At 43.6% G+C, this 16780-nt stretch overlaps 1 protein-coding gene across 1 annotated transcript; it reads left to right on the top strand.

Annotated features, from left to right (window-relative positions):
• The first annotated feature begins 475 nt into the window (after positions 1-475).
• Positions 476-14685, top strand: LOC128686006 (helix-loop-helix protein delilah). Its single transcript, XM_053772640.2, has 2 exons — positions 476-1383; positions 11842-14685. Exon 2 carries the CDS (start codon positions 12677-12679, stop codon positions 13439-13441), a length of 765 nt encoding a protein of 254 aa, XP_053628615.2. The 5' UTR covers positions 476-1383; positions 11842-12676; the 3' UTR covers positions 13442-14685.
• The last annotated feature ends 2095 nt before the right edge of the window (positions 14686-16780 follow it).

Consider the following 16780-nt stretch of genomic DNA (forward strand, 5'->3'; position numbering starts at 1 on the left):
AGAAGAAGAATCAGTGACGTGTAAGGAAGGGGAAGAATGAAGGGTAAGGAAAGGGAGGAGAGAGTAAGAAATACAAGATAAAGGTAGGAGCAACCTGCCTGGCGAGTATACTGCTTCCATCATTCACAGGCTGGTCAACCTGTGCTATTATTACCCGGAAGTCTTCAGTAAACCAGTTGGGATTAACAACTCTGGACTAACCAAACCTTGGATTATTAAGCGTGCACTACTCAAGCAGCGGATTAATAAATCTGGGTTAAGCAAACCTTGGACGAATAAATCTAGATTAACCAAGCTGTGGACTGATAAGTCTGGATTAACCAAGTACAGGATTAATAAAGCTGTAGTATCCATACCGGGGATTAACAGGTTTTTAGATTAACCGCCCCGTGGATATAAGAGTCTCAGCCACTGAGGAATGTCGCGTGACAGGCAAAACACAATCCATTAGCCACATTTCACACACTTAATAACCACTCTGTAAGAAAAATCCATCTGATAATGCTCGTGAGAGAGAGAGAACATCCCCTCCCTCCATCCCCTTGATTCCTTCCCCGTCCCTACCACCCTCCTCCCCACCTCCCCTTCCCTTCCTGTCAGCCTGCCAGCCAGCCGACTAGAGAGACGTAACCCACAAGTCACCAGGTGTCCTTATCGCTGCCTTCCATATCCTCCCTATACACCTCACGGACACGCTACCATTTACGAGATTGTGAGAAACGCCTGCAATGCGAGGATATGCAACCGTGCCACCTGCTAGAGGAGTTGGTGTGGCGCGGACGCCTTCAGGAGGTGACACCTGACGAAGCGCTGTGTATGGTGGTGGCGGGGAGTGGGGGCTGGAGGGGGCGGTGGCCGTCGCTTCCTAGGTAAGAACACACCTTCGCCAGCAGTTTCCTTCCTCACATAGCGACACACAGGGGCTTCCCTCCTGGCGCGGGTGTATGAACAGAGCTTCTCCTTGTCTCTCTCCTGTCGCAGCCGAGGGTGGTGTCGGGAGTGTCAGCCACAGCCTCAAGGCACCTGCCCAGTCCGGTGTGTGTACCTTTGAACACGGCCTTAAAAAAAAAACTTGTAAGATCTTAATAACTGACAGTTCATATTGTGTTGGTACACACATTGTCCCGCAGGAACTGACCTTCTGGTGTTGTATTGATTCTGGTGAATGAGTTTACTGAAATAAATGCCGTGAATACGGCACTAACTCCCGTGTTCCGAGGCAACTAGTGCGTGCATGGCGCTAACTACTGAGTGTACAATGCTAGCTACTGTTTGTATCTTCCTACCGTTTCCAGGGAGGTAGGTCACGGCCTTCGACCTGCCCGCCTCCCACATACAGGTCGCGATCCTTCACGCCGACCTTGCCGGACACTGCACCAACAGGTGAGGCTGATGACTTTATTCATATACCCAACATACTGATGTTCCTTGTGAGCGTCAATATTTTGTTGCTAATTTGTCGCGTAACTCACTTCGGGAGGGTTTTAATCATGTGATAATCTGCTCAGTTGTTCATTAAGAGCATCTTAAAAACTGTGTTTCATCTTACATAATTCTCTTTTGGACTCGAGGTCAAGTACTGAGTCCATGGTAGAGCACTTGGCTCTCTTCACCGCTGATGAGTATCTCTACTCAGCAACTATATACTAACCCCCATCTTTTTTAAATGTGGAGAGGATAATTATGGGGGTGGCTATGCCGTTAGGATAGGCATAAGTGTCCTTAGAGCATTTACCCTTGGGAATATAAGAGAGAGGCAGCCTTTGTGGCAGGCTCCTGATGCAATGGTGGTGAGAGTAGCAGGCGACTTCATAGTGGCAGTCACCTAGAAGTCTAGAAGGCAGTGTATTAATGACTGTGTATCAGTGTGATAAGTCCTGACATTTTTCTTCCACGTTCTCAGTTATTTTCTTTTTTTAGTGGGATAGCCAAGGTACAGCCAATGAATAGTTGTGGGCTGGTGTTTGGTAAGGTCCCTGTTGGCAGGTGGTGGTTGCCACCGTGAGGCAGATTCACACCACAGTTCTGATTTTGATGTGTGGGTAAAGGTCGATCGTGTTTGTCTTCGAATGTTTTGGGCAATTTGTTTAATCTTTCGTAGGATGATTGGTATGAAGCAAGTAGATGCTCATCACTAGTATCTTATTCGACAGATTCATCTGCAGTTTCGTTTCACTGGCTACTACGTGGCTTGATATCCAGGTGAGTGTGGCTACTTTCTGTACATCTTGGGCCTGTAAGATGCTCAGGATGGATGTGGCGAACCTTTTGTTGCTCTGAGGTTGAGTGTGCTGGAGCGACTGGAAAACAGCTATGGAATCTGTGCTGCTTAATCTGTTATAAAACATGAGTTAGTGCTTTCTGTCTTGCCACCAACTCAGCTTTAGTACCGAACAGTGGTCAGGGAGTCTCCATCCCCCCTGTCGAAATGGACTCCAGCTGCTGCACATGGCTGGGGCCATGCTGCGTGGCGTTGTGGGGTGTCCGTGCTGATTTGTTATTTGCTCATTGGAGGACGCAATATGATAATTTTTGCCGGTTCTGGTTGCCATGGTGGTGGAGGAGTGTACTCATCTCGCAGTTCAGTTCTGTTTTTTTTTTAATAGTTGTGGCGTAGATGGTAATTTCTTCGCTGTATCAAACATGGTTCTCAGCCATTTGTCAGTTGAGAGAACGTCTCTGAGGGCCAAAAAGTCTTATCTTTGGCGAAGAGGCTCTTTGTCGATGGAGGATTTTGTCCACTATAAAGGGTTCTCATATTTAACTCTGTTCTTGAGAGCAAGGGGCTGAACTTCCATGGTGGTGCCACAAGCATAGTTCGTATTGCCTATTCGCTCCTTGCTCTTGAAGAATGTTTAAATCAGTCCTGGCTCACCATGGTTAATAAGACAGTGGCAACGAAGAAACACTGCAGCAGGCCTATTGGCCCATGCTAGATAGGTTCAACTTACGCCCACTGTTCAACCTATATTTAAAGCCACCCTGAGTTCTTGCCTCAGTGACGCTACCTGGGAGTCTGTTCCACTTATCTACAACTCTATTGCCAAACCAGTACTTCCCAATATCCTTTCTAAATATAAATTTCTCCAACATAATCCATTGGTGCGAGTCTTTTCTTGGTTAGTTATTTTCAACACGATATTTATATTCCCTTTATTTATTCCTGTTTTCCATTTGTAAACTCCAATCATATCTCCCCTAATTCTACGTCTTTCCAAAGAGTGCAGGTGGAAGCAAAGCGTGTGGAGATAATATAATCTTAACACCTCAAGACTGGCATCAGCGCGTTGGTTAATCATGGCTCTCATGGCCTTGATTCTGGAGGGTCGGTGACCTGGTGTATTCTACCTGTTTCCAAAACTTAATTACCCGCCTGTCAGTCCAACTACAGACAGTCCAGTCAATTTCCATGTTTCGTATGAAGTCTCTCTTGCTTCATTTCCTTGATCATTAGTGCCTTTGATTCCTCTGCCGAAATATTTAATCCTAGTTCCCTGCCAGTGGCGGATATGAGGTCCCAGTTTTGTTAGTCGAGGCGATGTTTAGACAGCTAGTGCGCCGCCGTCAGCACAACCGTGATGTTTGTTATTTAGCTACATATATCCCCATGTAGGAAGCACAATGACTACATTCTGAAAGATGAGTAGTAATATTACAGTTGGGAAGGTCACTTCAACTGTGAACTTCTGTCAAGACTGCTATTAAATGAATAAAGGTGAATGTTTTTCTCACTACTGTTGTGGGAGACAGCCGATATCATAAAAAAATATCCCGATATTTATTCGTGTTAATATTTGAGAGTGAACGTTTACTAACCTACTCCCACTTAACCAGGCTAAAACAACCAATGAAAAAAATAATTTTACCTAATGGAAGCTGAAATTATTGATCCGAATCACCCTCCATTTCCTCCCATGACCTGAAATATTCAATAAACTAAAAAAAAAAAAAATGAACTAGCAAAAAAATATGTCAGTCCTCTTAAATGGAAAGAACTCAAGCCAATATTTCCAAATAAATGAACAGTCACCATGTGAGGAATTTATTATTATTAAGACAGGGCGAAAAACATAATTAGAGAATTTTACTGCCTTACCAAATTTACAACAGGACTTTCCTCATCACAAAGGGAAAGCTGTGAGTAATTTTTACAATACTAATTGACGTATTTGGGTAATAATTTAGTGTTTAACTGAGTAGCGAATAAATATTATATTTATTATAGTAAAAAATAAATACGAAAATGAATGGATTCTTACATATAATTATTATAATAACGTACAGAGGTAATCTATGTGTCCCAAGAACGTAACTACAAAGGTATGTAAGTGTATGGACGGGTGCATCTATGAACAAATGCATCTATGGACAAGTACATATATGGACAGGTACATCTATGGACAGGTGCATCTATGGACAAATACACATATGGACATGTGCATCTATGGACAGGTGCATCTATGGATAAGTACATATATGGACAGGTACATCATATATGGACAAGTACATCTATGGACAGGTGCATCTATGGACAAGTACATCTATGGACAGGTACATCTATGGACAAGTACATCTATGGACAGGTACATCTATGGACAAGTACATCTATGGACAGGTACATCTATGGACAAGTACATCTATGGACAAGTACATCTATGGACAAGTAGATCTATGGACAGGTACATCTATGGACAAGTACATCTATGGACAAGCACATCTACGGACAAGTACATCTATGCACAGGTACATCTATGGACGAGTACATCTATGGACAAGTACATCTATGGACAAGTACATCTATGGACAAGTACATCTATGCACAGGTACATCTATGGACGAGTACATCTATGGACAAGTACATCTATGGACAAGTACATCTATGGACAAGTACATCTATGGACAAGTCCATCTATGGACAGGTACATCTATGGACAAGTACATCGATGGACAAGTACATCTATGGACAGGTGCATCTATAGACAAGTACATCTATGGACAAGTACATCTATGGACAATTTCATCTATGGACAAGTACATCTATGGACAAGTACATCTATGGACAAGTATATCTATGGACAAGTACATCTATGGACAAGTGCATCTATGGATAGGTACACCTATGGGCAAGTACATCTATGGACAAGTACATCTATGGACAAGTACATCTATGGATAGGTACACCTATGGGCAAGTACATCTATGGACAAGTACATCTCTGGACAGGTATATCTATGGGCAAGTACGTATATGGACAAGTACATCTATGGACAAGTACATCTATGGACAAGTACGTCTATGGACAAGTACATCGATGGACAAGTACATCTATGGACAGGTACATCTATGGACAAGTACATCTATGGACCATTACATCGATGGACAAGTACATCTATGGACAGGTAAATCCATGGACAAGTACATCTATGGACAAGTACATCTATGGACAAGTACATCTATGGACAAGTACATCTATGGACAAGTACATCTATGAACAAGTACATCTATGGACAAGTACATCTATGGACAAGTACATCTATGGACAAGTACATCTATGGACAAGTACATCTATGGACAAGTACATCTATGAACAAGTACATCTATGGACAAGTACATCTATGGACAAGTACATCGATGGACAGGAACAGCTGTGAACTTTCACAAAATCACTACGTAACTCACTAATTACCTACACATGTTAATTACCCCACCTCGCAGCTGTACAAGTCGTGAGCAACAGAAATGGAGAAAATTATTAATGGGTTCACCTTTAATTAGGGAAGCCTCACTTAGCACTTGACGTCAATCATAATCATGACAAGACACAATGAATATTTTTTTTCTATTTTAAAGCTGTAAATATTTATTTAACCAGACCATATTTATATAATTGCTATATCACTAAACCATTCATCACATATTACAGAATTTACTATTAATAAATAAAAAAAAATTATAATGCATCATCCTTCATTCCACCATCACTTGCTCGAAGCTCTAATTAAAATATAATGTGATTTAATAGGTTTAAGTGATTTCCCCCCCAAAAAAAATGTATCCTCCATGCTGGTGAAGGGCTCGTGATCCGACGAAATGGAGCTACCCTCTTGTATATAACGCTGCATGACTCCTACAGATTTAGAGCTTTTTCACGAATGCAAATTAAAAATTATAGGGATATCCTAGGTTAAGTCATCATAAAATGTTACTCCGTTGTATATTTATAAAGACTACTTGTCATACTCTCAGTTTAAAGTTGTCAAGACATTGTTTATGTGCTGTAATAAGTAAAGTAACTAAGTAACCTCTGTACACTTCTCATTGTAAATAAAGTAACAGAAGTAAGGTACAAGACAGTGGTCAACACCAATACGGTAAAATATAACCAACATCTGTAAACCGAGTGTAACGTAACTTTATGCTTAAAAATCTTATTTAAACTTAGCCTAAGACAGCTGAAGCTTAACATAACTAGGATGAATTTTCACCTGTATAAGAAAAACAACTATGACTTGCATAAGGCAGGTTATATTTTCACTTGCATCATTCTAATTTACCTCTACGACTTCTAGTACAAACTCATCTTAACAAGCTAAATAAAATATAGCCATGAAAAAATATAATATAACTAAGCGTAAGCATAATATGACCAATTTAAAATTACACTCATGCGAAATGCCTTGGTAGAAAAAAATCTGGTGTCCTAAATGGTACTTTCTCTGAAGCTGCACAAGACTTCCAGTCATCTCTTATAAGTGTCTTACCACTCATCTCTCACAAGTGGCTGCCTACCACTCATCTCTCACAGGTGGCTGCCTTCCACTCATCTCTCACAGGTGGCTGCCTTCCACTCATCTCTCACAGGTGGCTGCCTACCACTCATCTCTCACAAGTGGCTGCCTACCACTCATCTCTCACAAGTGGCTGCCTACCACTCATCTCTCACAAGTGGCTGCCCACTCATCTCTCACAACTCACTCTCTCACAAGTGGCTGCCTACCACTCATCTCTCACAAGTGGCTGCCTACCACTCATCTCTCACAAGTGGCTGCCTATCTCTCCACTCACTCTCTCACAAGTGGCTGCCTACCACTCATCTCTCACAAGTGGCTGCCTACCACTCATCTCTCACAAGTGGCTGCCTACCACTCATCTCTCACAAGTGGCTGCCTACCACTCATCTCTCACAAGTGGCTGCCTACCACTCATCTCTCACAAGTGGCTGCCTACCACTCATCTCTCACAAGTGGCTGCCTACCACTCATCTCTCACAAGTGGCTGCCTACCACTCATCTCTCACAAGTGGCTGCCTACCACTCATCTCTCACAAGTGGCTGCCTTCCACTCATCTCTCACAAGTGGCTGCCTACCACTCATCTCTCACAAGTGGCTGCCTACCACTCATCTCTCACAAGTGGCTGCCTACCACTCATCTCTCACAAGTGGCTGCCTACCACTCATCTCTCACAAGTGGCTGCCTACCACTCATCTCTCACAAGTGGCTGCCTACCACTCATCTCTCACAAGTGGCTGCCTATCACTCATCTCTCACAAGTGGCTGCCTACCACTCATCTCTCACAAGTGGCTGCCTACCACTCATCTCTCACAAGTGGCTGCCTACCACTCATCTCTCACAAGTGGCTGCCTACCACTCATCTCTCACAGGTGGCTGCCTACCACTCATCTCTCACAAGTGGCTGCCTACCACTCATCTCTCACAAGTGGCTGCCTACCACTCATCTCTCACAAGTGGCTGCCTACCACTCATCTCTCACAAGTGGCTGCCTACCACTCATCTCTCACAAGTGGCTGCCTACCACTCATCTCTCACAAGTGGCTGCCTACCACTCATCTCTCACAAGTGGCTGCCTACCACTCATCTCTCACAAGTGGCTGCCTACCACTCATCTCTCACAAGTGGCTGCCTACCACTCATCTCTCACAAGTGGCTGCCTACCACTCATCTCTCACAAGTGGCTGCCTTCCACTCATCTCTCACAAGTGGCTGCCTACCACTCATCTCTCACAAGTGGCTGCCTACCACTCATCTCTCACAAGTGGCTGCCTACCACTCATCTCTCACAAGTGGCTGCCTACCACTCATCTCTCACAAGTGGCTGCCTACCACTCATCTCTCACAAGTGGCTGCCTTCCACTCATCTCTCACAGGTGGCTGCCTACCACTCATCTCTCACAAGTGGCTGCCTACCACTCATCTCTCACAAGTGGCTGCCTACCACTCATCTCTCACAAGTGGCTGCCTACCACTCATCTCTCACAAGTGGCTGCCTACCACTCATCTCTCACAAGTGGCTGCCTACCACTCATCTCTCACAAGTGGCTGCCTACCACTCATCTCTCACAAGTGGCTGCCTACCACTCATCTCTCACAAGTGGCTGCCTACCACTCATCTCTCACAAGTGGCTGCCTACCACTCATCTCTCACAAGTGGCTGCCTACCACTCATCTCTCACAAGTGGCTGCCTACCACTCATCTCTCACAAGTGGCTGCCTTCCACTCATCTCTCACAAGTGGCTGCCTACCACTCATCTCTCACAAGTGGCTGCCTACCACTCATCTCTCACAAGTGGCTGCCTACCACTCATCTCTCACAAGTGGCTGCCTACCACTCATCTCTCACAAGTGGCTGCCTACCACTCATCTCTCACAAGTGGCTGCCTTCCACTCATCTCTCACAGGTGGCTGCCTACCACTCATCTCTCACAAGTGGCTGCCTACCACTCATCTCTCACAAGTGGCTGCCTACCACTCATCTCTCACAAGTGGCTGCCTACCACTCATCTCTCACAAGTGGCTGCCTACCACTCATCTCTCACAAGTGGCTGCCTTCCACTCATCTCTCACAGGTGGCTGCCTACCACTCATCTCTCACAAGTGGCTGCCTACCACTCATCTCTCACAAGTGGCTGCCTACCACTCATCTCTCACAAGTGGCTGCCTACCACTCATCTCTCACAAGTGGCTGCCTACCACTCATCTCTCACAAGTGGCTGCCTACCACTCATCTCTCACAAGTGGCTGCCTACCACTCATCTCTCACAAGTGGCTGCCTACCACTCATCTCTCACAAGTGGCTGCCTACCACTCATCTCTCACAAGTGGCTGCCTACCACTCATCTCTCACAAGTGGCTGCCTACCACTCATCTCTCACAAGTGAATATAAAAAATATCAAGATCTTCAAAATACTGGTAATAACATAACTCTCACCACAGCCTACTACCCCTGCCGTTAAATGTTGATTATTTACGTTATTATTTTGACTAATATTATTGTCGCAGCAGTTGTTTAAATAAGACAGGACTCTAATGTATATATTTAACTTGCAACTGGATACCCTCCACAATTAGCTAATTAGAGACAGCCTTTTTTTTTTTTTTTTTTTGGGGGGGGGGGGGGTCGCCTAGTTTTTGCTAACTCAGTAGTATTACATACTAAATGGGAATGTATTGCCACATGTCATTTATTTAATAATCACATTGAAGTATCCTGTGTGTATACCAGAAGGGGATCTCAACTGTACGTTATTTTCCCAGTATTTCATCCCGAAAAATGGAAGTTGTTTTGATCGTGTCTTTATAACCAAAGACATTCTGGACTTTGTGAGATAATCTATCTAGCCTTGCTTAACGTAATGACCCTCACTTCTCAAGCACCTTTCATATGTTCAGATGATTCTACCTTTAAAGGGAGAAAGGGGGGAGGAGAGGAGTGCCCTGGTCCTCCTCCTCGTTGAAACAAACCTGATCACTTCCAGTTCCACAGACATTATACGACCATAACGGGTTTAGAGTTTCCTCATGAATATAATAATAATCAGAAGAGGCGAACCAAACTTTTACCCGTGACTCACCTCTGCTCAGGAGACAAACATCTTACGGGATGCTGGAAGATGTTCTGGAACGTACACTATTTTGTGTATTCACTGAGTTGTGTTCACGGGGGTCGGGTCTCAGTTCCTGGTCCCGCCTTTTAAACCACAATGGTCAACATTATTGATTCCTGGCCCTATCATACCTACTCTTGAAACTGTGTATTGAATTTACCTCTACAACTCCGTCTTCTAGCTCGTTCTATCAATTTACCACCAAGAGACTGAACAACCTAACATCCCTGTGGCTCATCTGTGACTTTAGTCTCCCTCTATGACCTTCTATGACCTTCGATGACCTCTCGCTACTATGCCTCTCATTTCAAAAAGTCTGTACCTATTTGCTCTGTCAAAGACTTCGTATTTTATATATCGTAACCATGTCTCCCTAATCCTTCTTTCTTCTAAAATCGTCCGGTTCAGTTCCTTTAGTCTCTCTTCATAACTCAGTCACCACATCTCTGGGATTAGTCTTCTTACAAACCTTTGGACCTTTTTTAGTTTTTGTGTCCATCTGATCAGGTGAGGGCTCCTTGCTGGTGCTGCATACTTCATGATGGGCATAACATATGTCGTAAAGAGAGCCATAAAACACTTTATTGAGGTTTCTGAAGGCATTTCTGAGATTACCTCTCTTTGCATATGCTACAGATGCTATTCGATTTAATTTGCACCTCTGGAGATATATTGGGTATGACGTTCACTCCAAAATCTTTGTCCTTGAGCGATATCTGTGGTCTATCGACTCTCAAGCTGTACTTCGTCTCTGGTCGCCTCTCACAGTCACTAATTTTCATGACCTTACACTTGTTAGCGTTAGACTCTAGTAATCGCTTGTTTGACCATTCTTGCAGCTTATCCAGGTCAATCCGTAACCTGTCTCTATCCTCTTCAGTTGTATTCTTCTCTTTAGTTCTACGTAATTAGAAAACAGTGAGATATATGTCATTTACGTATATTAAGAATAATTAAGGTCCCAAACCTGACCCTTGGGGAAACTGCACTTGCTACACTTTCACATCCTGAAACATCTGCGATATCTATCACCCAGTGTAGGACTTTACCTGGGACCTGTGCGTGCTCTAATTTGTGAGTCAATCTCAGGTGGGGTACAATATCAAATGTTTTCCTACAGTTTTGGAATATACAGTCAACCTTTATTTTTCTTGTTTATTTTCCGTTATTTTGTCGTAAAACTTGTAGATTAGTGAGACAAAACTTACCTTCCCTAAATCCGTCTTGTAAAAAAAAAAAAAAAGTCCCACCTCTACATGTTCATCCACTCTTTTCCTAATTATCTTTTCCATTAGTTTGGACAGTATACATGTCAATGCTACTGGCCTATAATTCAGAGCCTATTGTCTATACCCCTGAGTGTACATTGGGATCACTTTTGCAGTTTTTCCGTCTCCAGGGACATGTTGTAGATCGTTGGTATAAATTCACACAGTTGTTCCACTCCTTGCTGTAACCATGGTGTTGTGCTGTCAGGCTCCCATGGCTTTTAATGTGTCTGACTCTTTTAGAATATTCATTACTCCCGCCTTTGATATATGGATTGTAGCCAATATATGCTGATTAACCCTTTCATCCCTGTGTTCTGGGACCATTCCTATTTCCATTGTGTGTGTGTGTGTGTGTGTGTGTGTGTGTGTGTGTGTGTGTGTGTGTGTGTGTGTGTGTGTGTGTACTCACCTAATTGTTGTTGCAGGGGTCGATTCACAGCTCCTGGTCCCGCCTGTTCACTGGTCGCTACTAGGTCATTCTCCCTGCTCCATGAACTTTATCATACCTCTACCTGTGTGTGTGTGTGTGTGTGTGTGTGTGTGTGTGTGTGTGTGTGTGTGTGTGTGTGTTTGTCTTTACCACCACGTTTCCCTCATGATAATATACAAACGATAGCTATCAACACCATAACATGAGTACTGATTCTGGTTTCCTCTTTCACAGTTAAAGGATCACCTGACTGCTAAATTATTACCTCTGCCGAGCACCAGCATCTGGATACAGAAGCACCGCCAGTTACAGAAAAACCTCCTGGTTACAATAGCACCGTCAAGCTGCAACAAAGCCTCCTGGATACAGCAACACCATCTGGTTACAGCAGCAACATCTAGCAATAGGAACATCACCTGGTTTCAGCAGTATCATCTGCTATCAGAAATGAGACTTACAAGCCTGAAAATAGAGAAGCGCTGCCCTTGACTTATTTGACCATACTAGGCAGATCATTCTCACACCCAGCCCTTCTTACATAGTTATTCACCCTATTTTTGGAAACCACCCAAGAGACTACTTTTGATCACTCTACTTCCCAAATTGTTAAATTCTACATTTCCTAACCAGTACTTTCTAATTCTGAATTTACTCAACTTTGATCCATTTTGAGTTCTTTCTTGATACATAATCAAAGATGAAAGTCAGCGATTTTTCAGTGATGGTAAAAAGAATGAGTGTCGTGGATGTTTTTGCTTTTTTATATTTATAATAAACTCTAGCAAAATATAATGCCAGACATTGTCTTAAGAGTAAAATTATATTAATAAATTATTACTATTCGCTTATGCAACCATCAGTGGTGAGTCATTAAATTTTTTCTATAATGTCATACCAGTCACTAAGTGTAATATACGTTATAAACAATTTTGACAATATTGATCGATCTCTGCATCTGACGCGATATTACCCAGTTGACGTCTCTGAATATTTGAGTCTCTTGTGGAGATGGTGACACTGTGTCTGAAAATATTACCCTCTGAAGATAGACGAGTGGGGACTTAGCATCATGGAGAGGTTCAGCGCTCCTAGCGTCACCTTCAAGACGAGAAGTAAGAGAAGTCTGGGGTATCCTCATTCCAGGATAGCGGACAAATACGGGATGCGGCCAAGGACCATTATTAGACGATTGCTGCAGGAGAGACGACTTAGGGAAGCGTCACACAAAGACGTCAGATCGAAGCTGCATCCGTTCCCTAAATACCACAAGAAGCTGGCCAGCTTCCGTGAGCGATCCCACGTGCGGGAAATTAATAAAGCTTTTGAGAATCTGAGGAATGCCTTGCCAACTGCAGCCGGATGTCGCAACGACGCCTCGGCCGCTGCCAAGATGACCACTCTCAGGTTGGCTCTAAGATACATTGCGGCACTTACACAGCTGCTTCAAGAAGACGACATTCAGCGCTCTTACAACAACGACGACGACAAGACTAGCAGTTGTTCAGAGACTGACAGTGACGATCATAAAACTTACTTGACCGGCCAAGAAGACCTCAAACCTCAGCCTTCTTCCCAAAAGGAGCAAGACGACGCTGAAGACACATACATCCTCGCGCTCGCTAAAATTTTTGAAGAAAGCGACGATTCAAACGATACAAGTGCTTCTGACAGCAATGAAAAAGGTCAAACATTCCCTGCCGAGAGTGATGATCGTCAGAGCAGCCGAGAAGATTTCAGCGACCTTTCTGACCATGACGTTGAAGGTCAGCTCGATGCTCTGGCCAGTCTGGGTAGCTTGACTGAGGAAACAACAGATCCAGCGTTCCTATCATGAGCTCTCCTGTAGTTACAGTAGCCATCAACAGCGGAGTCTGTATCATAACATAACCCTTCTTTTGCAAGTCCGTATACAAAAAATATGGATTTGCTATATTATAGTTTTACCACTAAATTAGTGTGTTTACAGGCTGTTGAATTTCACTTACTTCTTCTTAGCATAACTCTGGGCTGGAAGTTACATTCTTAGGTATGAAACTTCCTGTGACATTTGTGGAACATTGCCCAAGGCATTTTTTTCGAAGCTCCAGGTAACCAGGTAACCACCTGTGTTCCCGAGGTCTGGTCACTCAGTCACATGAAGTCTCGGGTAACACTTTCTGGTCTATGAATAAACCCTTCAGTGCTTATTTTCTAAAAAGTAAATTGTTGTTCAATATATTAAGAGACGAAATAATATCTGAACTCTGTAAATCTTGGTGGCTATTGCTACTCCACTCTGTGGCTATCACTACTCCACTCTGTGGCTATCGCTACTCCACTCTGTGGCTATCGCTACTCCACTCTGTGGCTATCACTACTCCACTCTGTGGCTATCGCTACTCCACTCTGTGGCTATCGCTACTCCACTCTGTGGCTATCACTACTCCACTCTGTGGCTATCGCTACTCCACTCTGTGGCTATCGCTACTCCACTCTGTGGCTATCACTACTCCACTCTGTGGCTATCGCTACTCCACTCTGTGGCTAGCGCTACTCCACTCTGTGGCTAGCGCTACTCCACTCTGTGGCTATCGCTACTCCACTCTGTGGCTATCGCTATTCCACTCTGTGGCTATCACTACTCCACTCTGTGGCTATCGCTACTCCACTTGGTGGCTATCACTACTCCACTCTGTGGCTATCACTGATCCACTCTGTGGCTATCACTGCTCCACTTGGTGGCTATCACTGCTTCACTTGGTGGCTATCACTGCTCCACTTGGTGGCTATCACTGCTCCACTTGGTAGCTATCACTGCTCCACTTGGTGGCTATCACTGCTCCACTTGGTGGCTATCACTGCTCCACTTGGTAGCTATCACTGCTCCACTTGGTGGCTATCACTGCTCCACTTGGTGGCTATCGTTACTCCACTTGGTGGTTATCACTGCTCTACTTGGTGGCTGTCACTGTTCCACTCTGTGGCTATCACTGCTCCACTGTGGCTATCACTGCTCCACACTGTGGCTATCACTGTTCCACTTGGTGGCTATCACTGCTCCACTTGGTGGCTATCACTGTTCCACTTGGTGGCTATCACTGTTCCACTCTGTGGCTATCACTGTTCCACTTGGTGGCTATCACTGCTCCACTGTGGCTATCACTGCTCCACACTGTGGCTATCACTGTTCCACTTGGTGGCTATCACTGCTCCACTTGGTGGCTATCACTGTTCCACTTGGTGGCTATCACTGCTCCACTCTGTGGCTACCACTGTTCCACTCTGTGGCTATCACTGTTCCACTCTGTGGCTATCACTGTTCCACTTGGTGGCTATCACTGCTCCACTTGGTGGCTATCACTGCTTCACTTGGTGGCTATCACTGCTCCACTTGGTGGCTATCACTGCCCCACTCTGTGGCTATCACTGCCCCACTCTGTGGCTATCACTGCCCCACTCTGTGGCTATCACTGCCCCACTCTGCAGCTATCACTGCCCCACTCTGCAGCTATCACTGCCCCACTCTGCAGCTATCACTGCCCCACTCTGTGGCTATCACTGCCCCACTCTGTGGCTATCACTGCCCCACTCTGTAACTATCACTGCTCCACTCTGTGGCTATCACTGCCCCACTCTGTGGCTATCACTGCTCCACTCTGTGGCTATCACTGCTACACTCTGTGGCTATCACTGCTCCAGTCTGTGGCTATCACTGCTCCAGTCTGTGGCTATCACTGCTCCAGTCTGTGGCTATCACTGCTCCACTCTGTGGCTATCACTGCTCCAGTCTGTGGCTATCACTCCACTACAAATATCATTTATACTATTAATTGTTTTGCTGTATTGTGTGAATAAAGGACAAGTACATTGTATGTTGGTCACCATAAACCGCACAATACTTCATCACTGTTGGCAACTTTTACTGAACCTTGGACGTTGATAATGACCAGAACTGTGAAAGAAACCGACTTTGTTCTCCCAGAAACACTGAAACTACAGTGGGAATGAGGTACTACAATTCAGTATTAAAGATTATCTCAATAATTTGAGTTCAGTCCCATTGTTAAAGTAGTTTTAGTAATGTTTTGTTAATTTTTAGCGTTTTTTTTAAGTGTGACCAAGTTTGTGTATTTGTGTATAATTTAAAATATTTTTTATTTACTGCTTATGTGTATTTTGTTGTCTGTTGTTTTTATTTGTTTGTTTACTGTCTACTGCAACTTTATCACAGGTTGTTTATGCGAGTATATTAGACGAAGTTATACAGCCAAGAGATGTATTTCTCTCATTGTATATATACTGTATTAAGACTATACGTATATCTCTTTTTCGAATTAAAGTATTTTTTGTGAACAGGTGACATGCGTCCTTAACGACCCTCGTGAAGTCGATAGGATTTAAACCTAACCGTCCACCCGTAGACTTACACAATATATAAATGTATATGCAAAATATTGTAAGAGCAACACAAGTAATTAATTAAATTGCTAATTACAATTTCGAGATCAAAAACCCTATAGACTACATCAAGGCTTAACCTTCTAAGTAAGGAAATATCCGTAAGTTGATCAGATAGTTTTTTAATCTACTGTATATTACCAAAATGTTAGTAAGATTAGCTTACTATGTTAGTTTTGGTATAAAATGGAGATATTTCACAGACAAAATTTGCATAATTTTAGTTCACTCTTTCTTGGAGAGGAAATATGTTAGATTATATACTGCTGGTTTATGGTGTTTTATTAAAAATAAAATGTCATAACTCCTATTGTGTGAATTATGTACACAAGAGGAGAGAGGGAATTTTCATGTTATACGAAATAAAACACTAGTAGATTGATCTGTAATAATCGTCTAAGCCAGGGGTTCTTAACCGGGGGTATCCATACCCCTTGCGGGTATACATACCCCTTGGAGTATGAGAACTAAATAATGGGAAGTATGGGACTCGATCTCTGAACAATTAAAAACAAATGTTAAATTGGAATAAATTATCACCTGTTGTTAGGTAACCACATGTAAAATAAAACCAAACTATTGACATCTTTTTAAAGTTATACTGGTACCTAACAGGACTGGTGATAATGATTTCCACAGTACGTTGGTTTGCGTGCAGCCAGCAGCAACAGCCTGGTTGATCAGGGGCTGATCCACCAGGAGGCCTGGTCACAGACCGGGCCGCGAGGGCGTTGAC

This window comes from Cherax quadricarinatus, chromosome 9, assembly GCF_038502225.1.
Source record: "Cherax quadricarinatus isolate ZL_2023a chromosome 9, ASM3850222v1, whole genome shotgun sequence".
Taxonomy (NCBI): Eukaryota; Metazoa; Arthropoda; class Malacostraca; order Decapoda; family Parastacidae; genus Cherax; species Cherax quadricarinatus.

Excerpts from the sequence above, each read along its gene's own strand:
- LOC128686006 (XM_053772640.2), top strand. The coding sequence starts at position 12,677 with ATGGAGAGGTTCAGCGCTCCTAGCGTCACCTTCAAGACGAGAAGTAAG.